The sequence below is a fragment of the Drosophila takahashii genome, chromosome 3L (genome assembly GCF_030179915.1).
Source record: "Drosophila takahashii strain IR98-3 E-12201 chromosome 3L, DtakHiC1v2, whole genome shotgun sequence".
Taxonomy (NCBI): domain Eukaryota; kingdom Metazoa; phylum Arthropoda; class Insecta; order Diptera; family Drosophilidae; genus Drosophila; species Drosophila takahashii.
Window position 1 is genome coordinate 18,924,374 of NC_091680.1, and position 15,811 is coordinate 18,940,184.

Here is a 15,811-nt window from a genome sequence, read left to right on the forward strand (position 1 = left end):
ATAAATTAATTATAATGTTTTTGAAATAAGTTGAATTAATTCTATTCTATTTTTTCTATTTTGATTTTTGATTTTAAAAATCGAAATTACATAAACAAAAATTAAATTTTCCCCAATTCAAGACCAGAAAACATTTTAAAATCACTCTTTTTCCAGTGACTACCACAAACTGTGACTTCACTTTTTCCTGTTTAACAACACTACCCTGTAACGCAGTGTGACCAGCCCCTGCCAGCGGTCATCTGTTCGTGGCTGTTTTTGTTGTTGTTGCTTTTGCCCACTAATTAGCTTCCCACCGGTTGCAATGAAAATACTCGCTTACCTGGTTCTCCTGGCCCTCTGCATCGCCCAGCTGGACGCCTCGAAGACCGCCACATCCGACCAGGTGACGATCCAAGAGTGCCCCGGCCGCAGTGTGCCCCAGATCCGGGCAGAGGCCACCGATTCGGAGATCTCGCTGCTTTTCTACTACGTGTCCTGGGCCAGCGAAGCTCGCCAGGCGCGCCTGGTGTACAATGGCCTGGCCCACTACTACCAGGAGTACGCCTTCTTCGGGGCCATCGACTGCTGGCACCTGCAGTGCAACTGCAGTCGCACTTTAATGCCGGCGCCGGGAGTCGTTGGAGCCGGTGGCTATCCGGACAAGTGGCCCACACTGGTGGTGCGCTACGGCCAGAAGCAGATGCTTCAATATCAAGGAACCTGGAGCTTTGAGGAACTGGCTCGCTTCATGAACCACCTGCTCCAGCCACTGGATAGGGCGCACAGCAGTCAGGAACTGGCCGCCATAAGGAAACACTCAGATGCAGTGGTTCTGGGCCTGCTAAACTCGCCGGATGATCGGGAATACAATCTATACCTAGCCGCCGGGCTGCGCTGGCTGGAACTGGATCCGGAGAGGAATATCCGCTTTACCGTCAACTTTGGCGAGAGTGCCAAGAAGATGCTCAAGTCGCCGGAAGCCAAACTTCCCCAGTTTGTAATCATCGACAGCCGGAATGGAGTGCATACTTTTAACAGCACTTCCGCTGACTGGAAGGCCATGGATATTCTCCGCTGGGTACGCAACACTCTCAAGAACACATCGCTCTTCTCCAATGGCTACGGCACTCCCATGACCATCGCCATGAAGGCGCAACATGTTCCTGTGTTGGCCATGGGTGTGCGGATGAATCAGCACCACCATGCGAGTGTTCTAAGCGAGGAGATGGCCAGCGCTCAGAGGAAACAGTCGGAGGGATGCGAGGATTACTGGAGCTTAGAGGAAGAGGAGTCCTCCTCCTTAATGCTAATTCCCAAGGAACTTTTAAGGGAATCCCATCAAAAGCAGAGCTGCTTTCCCGCTTGGCAAAGAAACCGAGTCACTTTTCAGAACTACTACCGCATCAATAGGTACCTAAACCATTTGTGGAGGCAGTACTCCCACCAGAATCACTTCAGAAAGCGGACAGTGCCCCATCTGCTGAAACTGCACTCTAGAAATCATTGCCTGGCTCACTCGCAGCACGGAACGCCGGCCATGAAGATCGGCATTGCCAAGATGGTAACCAAGTACGGCCAGCTCATTTGGCAGCATTCCGCGGAGCATGCCGCCCACAATCGCTCGCTGGGCGTGGTGATCTTCGATTCGGTGAAGTACAGAGACTATCTGCATCAGCTGGGCATTCAGCAGCATCACAACCACCAGCAGGTGCAGGTTTTCATCTTAGATGCGGCGGAGGAGTCGCTCTATGTGATGCCGCAACAACACACCTTCTCGTATGTGGCACTCAAGGATTTCATCCGTCAATTCTATGCCAGAACTCTACCGAGGCTTCACAAGAATGCGCCTGCGGCAATGGATTCCGGGTTCAGCAGGAAATACAACAGGCAAATGATGCTGCAGGCGCTGCAGCAACCAAATGCCACCAATGTGGTGTTTATGTATCGTCCTGACTGCGCTCTATCCGCCGTTCTGTCGCAGGCATTCCTGCAGGTTTCGGCGCTACTCAGCAGCTCCGAGTTGCACTTCGTGCGCTTCGATAGCCAGGCGAACGATCTGCCCTGGGAAATGGCCATGCCGATGTCCCCTTCGCTGATTGTCTTCCCGCGGGCGAAGCCCTCGGAATCCGTGGTCTTTCCCACCGATGTGCGGATCGATGTGCAAAGCGTCTTCGCCTTTGTGATCGCCCAACTGGAGCCGGAGCAGCAGGTGCGTTCGGTGCTGGCCAGCTGCAGGCGGCGAATGCGAAACGTGAGGAGCTGCCTCGATTTTGCACGCAACCTGGTGCTTCAGCACGTCAGCCAGTACCTCAAATTCTGGGAGATTTACGAGAGGGAACGGGACGTCATCCTCTCCCATTTGAGGGAATTCAACAGCCTGCACATGTCCATCGAAAGCAGCATTCGATTATAGCAAAATGCCTCCGAACTATATCGTTAGTTAGTACCTATCGTTGATAATTCCAGGGTAAGCAGCCGCCTACCCGCTCTCCTCTAGCCCGTAAGTCCAAAGTTGTCTCTTCATAAGGTATTTAACACTCTTATTTGTATCTAAATCTAGGAAATAAACGAGAGTTAATCGAATGACTGCATGTCTTTATTTGAATTTGCTTTACATTAATCCAATTAACAAAACTATAATTCAGGCACAATCTTAATTAACAAAATGTGAGTTTATTCGAATGAATTTTGATTAAAATTTTTCCTTTTTCAATTGAGTCAATGTTTATTTATTCAACATCGGAGACAATCGTTGCCCTTGAACAAAGATGATATTTTGCATACATAAGCTTTTTTCTTAACTCTAAATGAAACGAACTCTTCAAGGAGTTTAAAAAACGTAATCAAATTCATTTTCTTTGGAAATTAAATTTTTAAATGAAATTACTCTTCGAAAAGTTGTTTTTGGAAAACACAGGCAAACTATTTTTCTTTGGGAATAACTTAAATTCTATTATATAAGGAAAATATTTGCCAAACTCGAATAGCTGCCTGCTGACTTAGCATATCGAAGCTTTTGGAGCAAGTTCTCCGAGGTGAGTCGACATTGTTTCATTTCCCCCGGTAGCATTCGTCTGAATACATTGTGCCCCTCATCCAAAAAGAACTCCAGCCTACCAGCTCGTAGATGATCCACCAAATGACTCCACATCTCCACCAGAAGAGTGCCGAGGTCCTGTTGCCAGTCAACCGTTTCGATTCGATGGAGCAGTACGGTTTTCAACATGTAACTGGACAAGTGAGGCAACTGACTAGCGTGGGCGTCACGTAATCCCTTCATCAGACGTAGGACGTTCTTCAAATTGTCCGCATCCTTCATCATTTCGCGCTCCCAGTGAGGAGCACAAACCATGAATGAGGTTTTCGATTTATTTTTACCCTTCCTCTGTTGCGGAATGGCGAACCAAGGCCATTTTTCGCGTACCTCAGCAGAAACTGGGGGAGCAGCAAGCGGCCATTGGCTTCCAGTAAATTCAATTGCCGGCACAAAATCAAAAGATATCGAACGACTTCCACTGGCGACAATGGTATGAGCACAGCCATATCCTTCTAGTGTATATCTCAAATTGTAGACTTGGCCACTGGTGCTGGTAACTGTCTGAGTTGACTTGAATACCTTATGGAATGCATCGCGCAACCATTCCTGAAGTTTAACACGATGGACTCGTTGGGAAGAGACACCCATTGCAATCAATTCCCCCTCCAGATAGACAAACCCACTGCCGATTGGTTTTGGCGTGATATCAAAGGGGAATTTGAGTTTCATGTGCAGGTCAAATTCATCGGGAACGTTCAGCTTAACGCGATCCAAGTAACTTCCTACAAAAAAAATATAAATTTAATACTTAAGAAAATATAGTTACACAAGCTAATAGTTTATCAAGCAATAATCAATTATTACTCATGTTATTGTATAAAGTTGTCTTATCACCTCTCCATAAACATTTTTATGACTTCCTGAACACAAACTCTTTGTAACAGGACTTTTAGTTTCGCAGTGGGTTTTCAAGGTTTCACTTTAATATTAACGAGGACGGAAGCTAACTTCGGCAAGCCAAAGGTTTAATATCCTTGCCGATTTCACGAATTAAAATTTTGACTACAATATCAACATGAATTAATAAAAAAAATATTTCATAATTAAAAAAAATAAATTTTTTCCGATCGGGTCGATTTTCAAACTTGATCTGCGAACACATGTTTTAAAAAGTTTTAAGTCGCTAGCTTTTAAACTGAGCTCGAAAACGCTATTGAAACAGACGGACACGGCTATATCGACCCCCTATTGATCCTGATCAAGAATGTATATACTTTATGGGGTCGGAAACGTCTCCTTCACTGCGTTACAAACTTCTGACCAAAATTATAATAATATAAAAACTTACCTCCCAGGCTAAGACCGTCGAAAACTTGCCGAAATTTATCATCTACCCGTTTTAGTTCGTCAATCACGTAGTTTTGAATTTCCTCAGCGTCTTTTGTGTATACCGCTCGATCTTTATCGGAAATTAACAATTTTTCCAAAATAGTTTGGGTATGCTCAGCGAAACTCATTTTTATGCGATCGGCAAACGTACAACTGTGAGATAGAAAATTCTGGAAACAAATGATCGGGCTTTTCCTGGGTTCCCCCCTTTTATGTCGCGCCAACAGAGGCTTGCCATCACTGATTCTTTGTTATCAGCTGTGGTGAAAACGGTTTTACACCACACCACCGCGCTGCCAACTCTTTCTTAGATATGCTCTAGAAATCCACCAATAATATCGGATGAAGTAAACATATTTGTTTATTCGGGACATGGCTGATACGGATGCGGCGACCAGGATTACCCCGGGCAGCTCCAAGTACAAAAACAAGCACAGGAAGCCGGAGCAGCAGGCTTCGCTCCTGGACTTCCTCGTCAAGCCGCGACCGAAAACACAGAGGCAACTTAAGGCCAGGAAACTGCAGAGACCTCATTTGACCATAAGGAGTAATCCCCTAGTGACCAAAACCAAGGGAAAAACGCGACTCGATCCCAAAAAGAAGATCACCAAGTTGAAGAAGTCCGTACGGATCTATCGCTCCTTGAAAAAGGAGAAACAGGAAGTTGAGGAGCAAGAGCCAGAAGAAGATATCCAACCGGAAGCTATCCAGGTGGAGGAACAAGTCCAGAGGATAACCCTCATAGAAGAAAGCACAGATAAAGACAGTCCACAGACAAAGGAAGTACACTCCATACACTCCCGGCGTTTCAGAAGGTTTGCTAATCTTACTTGTACTTTATATGAAAGTAAAACTATCGCTTATAATCCCCTCCAGCTATTGTGACAACTGCACTCGACCTCGGCTCAAGGAGTTGACCATAAAGTTGCTCAAGGATCTGGATCGAGTTCCGACTTTAATGTCAAGCTAACCGGTTGTGTTTATCTCGGGATCCCGTGTTTCAAAAAATTTTATAAAAATTCGTTTTATTTATTTCTTTTTATCTCTTGGTTCTGTTTGGACTTCACGTCGTGTGACTTGTGCTTTCGTACTTGGACTTCATTAACGCATCGCGTTTGCCGGCCTCGCCTGCATTGGCTGGCCGGCCGCCCTGCTGGTCGTCATCATGTCTGCCGCTGATCAAGATATTAATGTCCCTCTATGTGATCATGTTATGAATGTGGATAGTTGCGATGGTTCTTCGTCTCCCAATTTATTTATAACTGATAATTCAAATGCCAGTACTAGCAAGGAGTTTTCAAGGTCGTCTAGAGGTCGTGGTGTAAGGGTGACCTCCGTCAGGTCCAAGGAAGCTAGATCACAGAAATTTGATCTTGAACGCAATTTATCTATTGCTGATACTTCATATTCATCGCTAGACAATTTGAAAGACGTTCTGGAAGCTTCGGCGGATACTTTGCTTAATACTGAGAAAGATTTTGCTTCTCAACATGAATTTGATAATTTTAATGAAGGAATACACGATGCAAGCACACCTGGACATTCCACTACTTCAAATCTACAATTCGTCAGTCAGGAAGTGGCGGACCAGTTGCGTTGCGAATCCGTCAAACGCATAAGAAAGCGAAACAAGCTTGACCCTAACCACAGTAAGGATGCTTCATTTGGACCAGTTATTAAGCGCTTTCGTAATCTTAAACGCAAGGTTCACTTGGAAATATTTGGATCAGAGGACTCGGACTCTCCTGGTGAAAAATATTCAGGTCATGGAAACAACTTTGCCCTCTTATCGGATGAAGACATTGAAAACCCACTCCCTAATGATCGTATAGACACCCAGTCTCCTCCATCGGAGCCCCTAAACTCCTGCCAGCCCCCTGTGACTAGTAAGAGTACAATAACTTCTAGCAATAGTGGTGGAATTTCCCAAAAGTCAAAGGGTATTTCTGGTACTCCTATTCCGTCGTCTAAAGCACCCAAATCTGAACCACGTCCGCCCGCCTTTGTGATAAAGGGTGTTACTGATGTCAAGCAACTTATGAATCTGATCAAGGCCACCACAACCAATATAAGATTTAAGATTACTGGACCTGCTACAGTGAGGGTATCTCCTTTCGATGGTGATACATACAAATTAGTTCAACAACTTTTGTGGAGTAATAATATTCCGTTTAATTCTTGGCAATTGAAAAGTGATCGATCTTTCAGGATTGTCGTCAAAGGCCTACATTCGTCTACGGATCCTGAAGATATTAAAGCTGATTTAGGCGCCGCTGGGCACGTTGTCCGCAATGTTTATAATCCCCCGGGTAAGAACAATGGTCACAGGCCCAATATTTTCTTTGTTGAGCTAGAGTCATCGACAAATAATGTCAAAGTCTATGACATTAAATCATTGGCTTATCAGTCAATTACTATCGTCCCTCCTGAACGCCGAGATGAAGTTGTTAGATGTTATAACTGCCAGGAGTTTGGACACACAAAAACATACTGTTTCATACCTCCCAAATGTGCAAAATGTGGTGGTGATCATGAGTCTCGAAGTCCTGTTTGCCCTGCTACGTCTCAGGATCAATTTAAGTGCATTAATTGCGGTTTTAACCACAGTGCAGGATACCGCAAATGTCCAGCTTTTCTAGAAGCAATTGCTCGTCGCAAATCGGGAACAATAAAAAAACAACCATCAAATAAATTTGTACCTGCCCCTCTTCCTGCCCAAAGTGCTTGGGGCCCAGCTTTACCTTCCCCGGCTATTGGATCTAGCACTTCCAAGCCCATGCAACGCGTTACTGAGCCTCCTCCGCCTAGTGCTGGCTTTGAAATACTTATCTCCCGTATTGACCAGATGATGTCAATGATGTTGAAAATGATGGAACTTCTTATGAACCAGTTTACCGGCAGTTCGCCTTCTGATGCGTCTAAGATCAGGAGACATGTCTAGTTTAGGCATTCGTTTATCATTTTGGAACGCCAATGGTGTCACTGGCAAAAATCTCGAGTTAGAGCACTATCTTACGGCTAATTCAATTGACGTGATGCTAATTAACGAAACGCATTTTAACAGCCGCTCACATTTCAGAATTTTTGGATATGATTTATTGACGGCTAATCATCCCTCTGACCGTCTTCGAGGAGGTGCTGCTATTTTAATCCGCTCTCACTTGCAGTACTCCCCTTACAGTACCAACTCTACTGTAAAATGTCAAACTGCTGCAATTACCTTAAGCACGGACTTGGGAGACATCGTGATTGCTTCTATTTACTGCCCCCCCTCCTTTTTATGGACTGCTCAAGATTTTGGACAACTTTTTAGCGAATTTTCAAACCGTTTTATCATAGCTGGCGACTGGAATGCTCACAATCAATTTTGGGGTTGTATCCGCTCTTCACCCAGAGGTGTTCAGCTTTTAGATTTTATTACGTCTTCAAGTCTGCAAGTCTTAGCTACAGGAGGACCAACTCACTTTCCTTCTGATGCAAGGCGAAATCCAACGGCAATCGATTTTGCTATTTATAAGGGTATCTCGTCCAACTTTCTGACTGTACATGAATCTCATGAACTTAGTTCTGATCACATTCCGCTTGAAATACTTTTATGCGCTTCTACTTCACCCCGACTTACAACACCAAGGCTGCTGTCTCGTCGGGCTAACATTGGACGTTTTAGGGATCACCTTACAATCCTTATTGAGAATAATGAATCTGCTGATCTGAACTGTCCTCTGGATATTGATACAGCTGTTAGTGACCTTACTCTAAAGATTCAATCTGCCGCTGCCGCATCCACTGCTATCGGTAATCGCCCTGCTGTTCCACAGCCAAATAATGCCCTTTCAAACACCAGAGTAACGGCGCTGGTTAGGCAGAAGAGATCACTCCGGCGACGCTGGATGCAAACGCGTCATCCACAAGATTTAGCAATATTTAAAAGAGCTGATACTCTATTAAGAAAAGCACTTTATGATGCTAAGTCCGAATTTTTTGTCCGGAAACTTAGTGCTATCGATCCGGATGCTGATCGAGGCTTTGAACTGTGGAAATGCACTCGCGGGCTTAAACGGCAGCCTCTCCAGAAGTTTCCCTTGCTTCGATCGGACGGTACCTGGGCAAATAAAGATGATGAAATAGCTAAGGAATTCGCTGATTCTTTGGAAGAAAGATTTAAGCCTTTTGATTTGGCCACAGATGAAGAGACTGCTATTACAGAAGCCTTTGATGATGTTCCCTCTGGTCTAGCTTCTCAAATTTTACCTATTGAAGCAGAAGAAGTTAAAGACCAAATAAAGCGACTGAAGATGAACAAAGCCCCTGGCCATGACAGCATTGACGGAAAAGTAGTTAAAGCTTTGCCAGTAGCAGCTATTTCGTTCCTTACGCGTATCTTTAATGCTATGATTGTTCTTTCATATTATCCGGAGCAGTGGAAGCATGCGAATGTTGTTATGATCCCCAAGAAAGGCGTCTCTCCCCGCTGTGCAGATTCTTTTCGGCCTATAAGCCTATTGCCAACCTTCTCTAAGATTTTTGAGCGAATCTTACTAAAAAGGCTTTTTAGTGTTCATGTGTTTCAGAATGCAATTCCAAATCATCAGTTTGGTTTCAGGAGTCTGCATAACGCTGCTGAGCAAATGCATCGGGTTGTCAACCATATCCTTAAAGCATTTGAGGCGAAAAAGTATTGTTGCGCAGTATTCCTAGATGTCAAGCAAGCCTTCGATCGAGTCTGGCACTGTGGCTTGCTCTATAAGCTGAAACCCATTCTTCCCCTGACATACTTTGATCTCCTTCGCTCATTTCTAATTGGTAGAACCTTCCAGGTGGATGTTCGAGGATCCAAATCTGCCTCAAGGCCTATTCTTGCTGGAGTCCCTCAAGGAAGTGTGCTGGGTCCTGTCTTGTATACAATATTCACCTCGGACCTTCCGTCGCCCAGAGGCAGGAATGTTTTAACAGCTACCTATGCAGATGACACAGCATTTCTGGCGACAAGTGCTCTGCGAAGAGAGGCGACAGATATGGTGCAGGACATGCTAAATGAGTTTGAGGCCTGGGCGTCGAGGTGGAACATCGCAGTTAATCCTGCCAAGTCTCAGCATGCCACCTTTTCATTGAACAGGCTGAACACTTATCGCCTAACCTTAGACGGGACTCCAATAAAGCACTCGGACACGGTTAAGTACCTTGGGCTCACTCTGGACAGGCGGCTTACCTGGAAGCAGCACATTGTGGCAACCTGCGCTTCAGTAAGGCAAAAAGCGGGGAAAATGAGATGGCTTCTTCGTCCGGGCAGTGGACTATCGATCACGGCGAAAACCCGGCTCTTCAAAGCAACCTTGATGCCTAGTTTACATTGGGGTATACACTTCTGGGGCACTGCCTGTAACACTTCTATAAAAAGAGTTGAATCCTGCCAATCCAAAATTTTAAGACATATGATAAACGCCCCATATTATACAAGAAACACTACTATTTTTCGAGATCTCAAAATTAATCCTGTTTGTAAATCTATCACCAATTCTGCCACTCGCTACAGATCAAGACTCATCTCCCACACAAACAGACTTGCCCTCACACTTTCCAGACCTATGAACAGAAGAAGACTAAAAAGATTGCACCCATCTGACAATTGGATACTTGGACGGCACGCTTGTGGGAAACTCATTCCAGACTTAGACGCCTAGACTGCAACACTGCTAAACTTTTGTAACCAATCTTTTTATTCACTTTTTGTTAATTTTTATTTTTTTTTTCATGGGTGAAAGTGAATTGAGTTTCACATAACACTCTTCAATAAATATTTGTTATGCATATCAAAAAAAAAAAAAAAAAAAAAAAAAAAGATCTGGATCGCTTCCACAAACGCGCCTTTGCCAAAAACGAAATCAAGGCGCGGGCGCATCCCCGCCTGGTTTTCGGTTTCCGAGAGGCTTCGGCCAGGTTGAGGATCAGCAAGGTGAAACTGCTGATCCTGGCCACCGATTGTGAGATCTGCCCGGGTAAAAGTGAGTAGTCCAGTCGTTAAGAAAGCCATTCCTGAACAATATTACTCTTTATACACCGAAGAAAAAACGATATGAAATAGGATTATTTCTACCTTATTTCATATCAATAAAAAGCCGATATGATTAATGTCAAATTTAAGATTCAAACATATCAAAATAATATTTTATCATATCATAAAAAATACCAACTTTAGTATTTTTGGAGAAAATAATATGAAAAAAGATTAACATATTCTTTATTCATATCAAAATGACATGAATAACTTTATCTTTGTACTTACATGCCCCGTCAATATCGTAATTTGATCTTTAAGTAATATCAAATTGACCATTACCTTTTTTTTCTGTGTAGGTGGCCTGGATGAAACCATAGAAGCCCTAAAATTCCAGTGCCAGCAAGAAAAGGTGCCCTACTGCTTTCCTCTCGTCAGAAGGGAGCTTTCCTACGCCCTCCAAAAGCGGGCACAGATCTCCTGCGTGGCCATCCTGGACTTTGATGGAGCCAATGCCACATTCACTGATCTTCTCAGCGAAATAGAGGACGCCCGCGAAGAGTACAAACGCAGGACTTCCTCGTAAGGTTTTATTGAGTGAAAAATACAGAAATAAAAGTGCCAAAAGGTGCTGTAAGTACTGAAGAAAACATCCAAAAACCCAAAGCTTTAGCCCGCTGGAGTCAACATGGTGGTGGTGACCAGGTCGTGCAGCGTGGAGCTGCCATTATCCATTTCGGTGGCGGCACCAACCAACCCAGCGGTGTCATTCAACGAATTAAATGTCTGGATGGCCTCCTTGGCCTGCTGGGCGGCCAAATTGAACTGAATCAAGATGATCAGATAGCTGGTGATGCCGCCACTCACGCCATACAGCGTCTCCATGTCCAAAGTAAAGAAGCCGCAGGCGGAGAAGTCCACCGAGTGATTGAGCAGCTTCAGCGACAGGTGGTTAACAATTTCGTAAAGCAAATTATCATCAGCCACCACTCCGATTTTGTGCAGGCTGATTCCGGTGCGCTTGGAGGCCTGCGATGTCTTCCAACTCAGATAGATGAGGTACACACACTTGCCGGAGGTGTAACTCAAAGCGATGACCGTGATAAAGGGATTCTTGGCGGAGCGAAAGAGCGATGGAATCGACTGGAATTGGGTGGCGCAGTAGAGGAAATACAATTGAGCCGTGAAAATCAAGAATCCATAGGCCATCAGAGATAGGATGGGATAGCTCCACAGCTCGTTCATGGCCTTGCCGATCTCGCAAATCTCGTCGTGCACCTGGCACAGATTGTTTAGCTTCTCCTCCACTTTGGCGGCATTTCCCAGCTCGCTTTCGTGCACCATATTGGAGGCTAGCGGATGCGGTGGAGGTTTACCGGAAGCAGCATCGATGGGCTCGCCAAAAGAGTTCATGGAGTGGGCCACCGGGGCCACCTTGTTTTTTCCCGAACCCTTGCCAATGGAACCCATGTCCAAGCCCCCCAGCTCCTTGTACAGATACTCCAGATTGCTGTCATACTGCGGCGGCTGGGAGCTGTCCAGAGGAGCTGCCACCTCCTGATCGCCCCGCAGCCACAGCTTGTACTTCTCGTGCGTGGTTACCAGCTCCTCCAGCGTGGCGTTAATGGCCTCGAAGCGTTCCTTTAGCGCATACAGCGATACGGCAAACCAGATCTTGTCCAGCGTGTTGATGAAAGTGGGAATGGCGGAGACAATCCAAAGCAAAGACATCCATTGGGTATAATCCACCAGTTTTAGATACGTGGCCAGTAAAATGGACAGCTCAAAGATGACCGTCATGACGAGCATAATCCTGATGCGCCTACCAATTGTGCTGTTGTCCATCACACACTTCTCCTTGTACAGCCGCTCGTCCACCAGGCGAATCCTCTCGTAGAGCTCACCAATCCTGCCCTGGTTTCTTAAGGCGGTCAACTGGTCGGTGGCCATCATGATGAGGCCAATGTAGGTCAGAAACAAGCCAATCACGAAGGTCAAGGTGCCTGTATATGAATTAAAAATTAATTGGATAAGCAGGGTTAATGTTCATGCTTCACTGACTCTGCGAGGCCTTCAGTGTGCGGTCCTCCTCCCCAAAGGAGTAGATTAGAATGTTGTAGAGCACCACGTAGACCAGCAGGGTGAACAGCATGTAGATCATGCCATTGCGCGATTTCTCCAGCAGATTCCGCGAGCGAAACTTCTCCAGATCCTGCGGCAGAATTCCGGCTATCTTGGACACGAAGAACAGTTGCTGAAACTGCTGCAAAAGCGGTTGCACCGTATCCTCCGTCTGCGCCATGTTGTCCGTTGGAAACTAATATTTCGAATGAGCAACTCCGGAGCGTTTTAAGCTATTACCTGCAGCCTGCACTTAGCCTAATTAATTTTCACTCCAGCCCCCCAAATCGATACTATCAACATGGTCTATCTACTGCGCCAACTCCATTTATGTCCATAATGCGGATGAGCTGTCTTTTTGTGGTTTTTATTAAAGGGGGAATTTGACTGGGTTTTATATGTGGAACATTTGTATATAAATTTAAAGCCAAATGTACACGGCATTGTTTATTTTGGTTGCTATTAAATTTTTAGAAAGAGAAAACTGCCAACCTTTCATTTCCTAGTAAGATGTTCTTTTGTTTCGCGGTTGGTACTCATTAAAGCTGGATTTAGTTTAGTTTCTCTTGCGACGTTCATTCTGTTTTCGCTCCTCCTGTAAAAAATAATTAGTAGCATTACTTAATTGCTTTGCCAAAAATACCAGAGCATCGTAAATATAGTTTCACAAACAGCTAGAAAACCTTGCAAAAAGTTTCTTTCGCAGTTCCCGGAAATAAATATACTTCCCACAGGTGGTTCAAAAAAAGACCTGAGTATCCTAGCCGGACTTTGTGAAAGTATACTTATTGCCATGGCCAAACAAAGTACCGTTTGAAATGGTCTTTCACAGCGAATTTCAAATTGGAAAGCTTTTGCAAAGTGATCGGGGATTATCTGATCGATGCAGCTCGGCCGATTTGTTTCGGCATTAATCGCCTTAAACCATGAAGGTCTTGAGCTGAGTGAGGTGGCTTTTTATAGCAACTGGTGCTGATCGGTGGATGAAAACCCCCGCCCCCAAGAACCTACCTTTTGCGTCAGGATAATCAGCAAACGGCGGAACATACTGAGGACATCGAAGAACAGATCGAGGGCGTGCTGCACCACATCGCGGTTTCCATTCCGGCACTTCTCCACAATGTTCTGTGTGTCGTAGACGATGAAAGCAGCCATCACGAAAACACCCACGTAGAGTTGAGTCTATAAGGGGGAAATAAATTATGAAATGTTACTCCTCTATAGCGAAATTAAACTAAACGTCGATGAATCATTTGTATAAAAGGGCATAATAAATTAATTCTAGAAAAATCTAACTAAATTTAATCATTGTTAAAAACATTACATATGACAACGAATTAGTTTTTCAGTGGAAACCTGCTGACCTGCCTCCAAAACTATTTATAAATATAGTGGGAGCTGGCAGCTGGGAACTATTTGTGCAGCCAAAGAGGCTTTAAGGAAAAAAGAGGGAATTCTATAGTGGAGAACTTTGACTTATGCAGTCCTCAAAACTACTGGCTCCATCTAGCGGTCATTTCATTTGTTCATAACTTCTTAATGGATTGTTCGATTTGAAAAATGTCTTTTACATTTTTATAGGTATTAATAAACACAACAAAATGGCATTTCAACTTTTTCAAAATCTGTAAAGATGTTTTTTAAAAGTCATTTAAGGCGACTGTGGGCGTATGAGTGGGCTTGGCGCTCGGATGAAACAAACTTGCGCTGCTTAGGAAGCCCAAGAATATGTGTGATTAATCCCAATCTTCTAGCTTGTGAAGTTTCCGAGATCTCATCGTTCTTAGATCGACTTGGCTAGCGATCCTGATCAAGAATATATATAATTTATGGGTAAAGAAACGCTTTCTTCACCCTTTTACATATTTTTGCACGACTCTACGAGTAACGGGTACAAATAGACTTTCATCACTCACCACTTGGACGAAGTAAGACTTGAAGACCATGTTGAAGAGACTCAGGAGGGCCATGGTGTTGATGACGCTGACCAGCATTCCGCCCAGGTAAAGGTACTTGCCCTGCTCGGCCAGCAGAGCGGCCAGCGAAAGCGAGATGAAGGTAACGAAGGTGCCAGTGAGGGCCGAGAGGATGATGGCCGGATTGATGCTGCAAATGTAGCCCAGGAGCGGTCCCAGGGTCTGTCCCGAGCAGAATCCGAAGGCATAGAGCATGCTTAGTCGAGTGTAGTAGTTCTTGCCGTCGTCCTTGTAGAAGTGCAGGCCCAAAACCAGGATCAGAGTGGCCACCGCCGCCAGGACGCCGAGATCGAGGAAGTCGCGCATCTGGAGCAGGGCTCCCATCGCCGTGGCGGCGGCAGTGCTGCCCAGGACCATGTACACCTTGGACAGGTGCTCGCGCACGTAGGGCTCACTGGGGAGTGGGAGGAAAAGGAGGAGGAGGAATCATGAGTATACCAATAGTTTCAAGGCCCATCGATCCGTTGACCAACTGTTGATGTGGTCGGAGTTGGATACCAAAACAACACGTCAGTGCGACGCACTTGGGCCCCTTGGACTTTGGGGGTGACCCATCGGAATGTGTGGAATACTCGTAATACTCACTAACGGTCGCCGAGGCCGTTCATAAACGTCTGGAAACGGTCGTGGATGTGACTCGCTGTGTCTGCCATTGTGGTCTTTCTTTCTTCGCACTTGCTGTTCCTATTTTCCGGTTATATTGTACTTCAGTCTGCCGATCAAACGGAGGAGTGAATGTGAACTGTGGGGGTCGAAGTTTTGAACTGACTGTTTACTTTGCAGGGCCTACTTGGCTCCCTTTTCTTTCTGTATTTCACAAAAGTTTCTTTTTATCAGGCCACTGTTGGGTAACGCATTAAAATCGTTGCTACTAGAGCTGATTGCTTGGCTTTTTTACCGCTAAATTTGGCTACTCTTTCTTTTACATTACTAAATGCGGGGAAATTTAATAATTTATTTCTATTTTAAAACTATTAACATTTAAGGGGGATTCCCTAAACTGTTGAATTGCTGAATTGTTGAATTTTGGTCAGCTGTTCCATACAAAGTCAACTTTCAGGAATTTCAGCAATTCAACAGCCTCGGGGCTGTTGAAAATTTTGCTGAATTGCTGAAAAGCCAGAGTTGTCACCTTTTTTTAATGTCGTGGCAATTCTATAACACTTTAGTATCACCAGTACGCATTATTTATTTTAAAATCAACTTAAAAAGCAAATTTGTGGTTCTTTTTACTTTGGTAACACTTTTAGACAGTAACTAGCAATAATAAATCAAATTTTACATACTTTAAGTTCCGTGCAATTTTTCAAC

At 44.7% G+C, this 15,811-nt stretch overlaps 5 protein-coding genes across 6 annotated transcripts; 2 read left to right on the forward strand and 3 right to left on the reverse strand.

Moving 5' to 3' along the window:
• The first annotated feature begins 232 nt into the window (after positions 1-232).
• Positions 233-2,627, forward strand: LOC108067385 (uncharacterized). The gene is made up of 2 exons (XM_070215744.1): positions 233-2,482; positions 2,543-2,627. The coding sequence occupies exon 1, from the start codon at positions 305-307 to the stop codon at positions 2,393-2,395; it is 2,091 nt and encodes a 696-aa protein (XP_070071845.1). The 5' UTR covers positions 233-304; the 3' UTR covers positions 2,396-2,482; positions 2,543-2,627.
• On the reverse strand, positions 2,561-4,601 carry LOC108067387 (cyclic GMP-AMP synthase-like protein). Its single transcript, XM_017156394.3, has 2 exons — positions 4,368-4,601; positions 2,561-3,801 (listed from the first exon to the last, which is right to left on the reverse strand). The coding sequence occupies exons 1-2, from the start codon at positions 4,534-4,536 to the stop codon at positions 2,936-2,938; spliced, it is 1,035 nt and encodes a 344-aa protein (XP_017011883.3). The 5' UTR covers positions 4,537-4,601; the 3' UTR covers positions 2,561-2,935.
• Positions 4,602-4,716: 115 nt separating this feature from the next.
• Sbp2 (SECIS-binding protein 2) lies at positions 4,717-13,255 on the forward strand. The gene is made up of 4 exons (XM_017156395.3): positions 4,717-5,223; positions 5,285-5,342; positions 10,248-10,410; positions 10,763-13,255. Exons 1-4 carry the CDS (start codon positions 4,781-4,783, stop codon positions 10,987-10,989), a joined length of 891 nt encoding a protein of 296 aa, XP_017011884.3. The 5' UTR covers positions 4,717-4,780; the 3' UTR covers positions 10,990-13,255.
• Positions 10,966-12,705, reverse strand: Gr66a (Gustatory receptor 66a). The gene is made up of 2 exons (XM_017156393.3): positions 12,465-12,705; positions 10,966-12,406 (listed from the first exon to the last, which is right to left on the reverse strand). The coding sequence occupies exons 1-2, from the start codon at positions 12,703-12,705 to the stop codon at positions 11,073-11,075; spliced, it is 1,575 nt and encodes a 524-aa protein (XP_017011882.3). The 3' UTR covers positions 10,966-11,072.
• On the reverse strand, positions 12,876-15,323 carry BI-1 (Bax Inhibitor-1). Of its 2 annotated transcripts, XR_011418795.1 has the most exons (5): positions 15,086-15,323; positions 14,441-14,894; positions 13,536-13,706; positions 13,335-13,464; positions 12,876-13,119 (listed from the first exon to the last, which is right to left on the reverse strand). XR_011418795.1 is itself a non-coding variant. In XM_017156396.3 (4 exons), exons 1-4 carry the CDS (start codon positions 15,151-15,153, stop codon positions 13,081-13,083), a joined length of 732 nt encoding a protein of 243 aa, XP_017011885.3. In that variant the 5' UTR covers positions 15,154-15,321; the 3' UTR covers positions 12,876-13,080. The 2 variants fall into 2 exon arrangements, 1 of the variants encoding a protein (XP_017011885.3); XM_017156396.3 differs by lacking the exon at positions 13,335-13,464 and having other exon boundaries at positions 15,086-15,321.
• Positions 15,324-15,811: the final 488 nt, after the last annotated feature.

Excerpts from the sequence above, each read along its gene's own strand:
- Gr66a (XM_017156393.3), bottom strand. The coding sequence starts at position 12,705 with ATGGCGCAGACGGAGGATACGGTGCAACCGCTTTTGCAGCAGTTTCAG. Across the intron at positions 12,407-12,464 it reads CACACTGAAGGCCTCGCAGA|GCACCTTGACCTTCGTGATT; the intron begins GTCAGTGAAGCA and ends ATTCATATACAG.
- LOC108067385 (XM_070215744.1), top strand. The coding sequence starts at position 305 with ATGAAAATACTCGCTTACCTGGTTCTCCTGGCCCTCTGCATCGCCCAG.
- LOC108067387 (XM_017156394.3), bottom strand. The coding sequence starts at position 4,536 with ATGAGTTTCGCTGAGCATACCCAAACTATTTTGGAAAAATTGTTAATT. Across the intron at positions 3,802-4,367 it reads CGACGGTCTTAGCCTGGGAG|GAAGTTACTTGGATCGCGTT; the intron begins GTAAGTTTTTAT and ends TTTTTTTTGTAG.
- Sbp2 (XM_017156395.3), top strand. The coding sequence starts at position 4,781 with ATGGCTGATACGGATGCGGCGACCAGGATTACCCCGGGCAGCTCCAAG. Across the intron at positions 5,224-5,284 it reads CACTCCCGGCGTTTCAGAAG|CTATTGTGACAACTGCACTC; the intron begins GTTTGCTAATCT and ends AATCCCCTCCAG. Across the intron at positions 10,411-10,762 it reads TGAGATCTGCCCGGGTAAAA|GTGGCCTGGATGAAACCATA; the intron begins GTGAGTAGTCCA and ends TTTTCTGTGTAG.
- BI-1 (XM_017156396.3), bottom strand. The coding sequence starts at position 15,153 with ATGGCAGACACAGCGAGTCACATCCACGACCGTTTCCAGACGTTTATG. Across the intron at positions 14,895-15,085 it reads AACGGCCTCGGCGACCGTTA|TGAGCCCTACGTGCGCGAGC; the intron begins GTGAGTATTACG and ends CCCACTCCCCAG. Across the intron at positions 13,707-14,440 it reads AGTCTTACTTCGTCCAAGTG|ACTCAACTCTACGTGGGTGT; the intron begins GTGAGTGATGAA and ends TCCCCCTTATAG.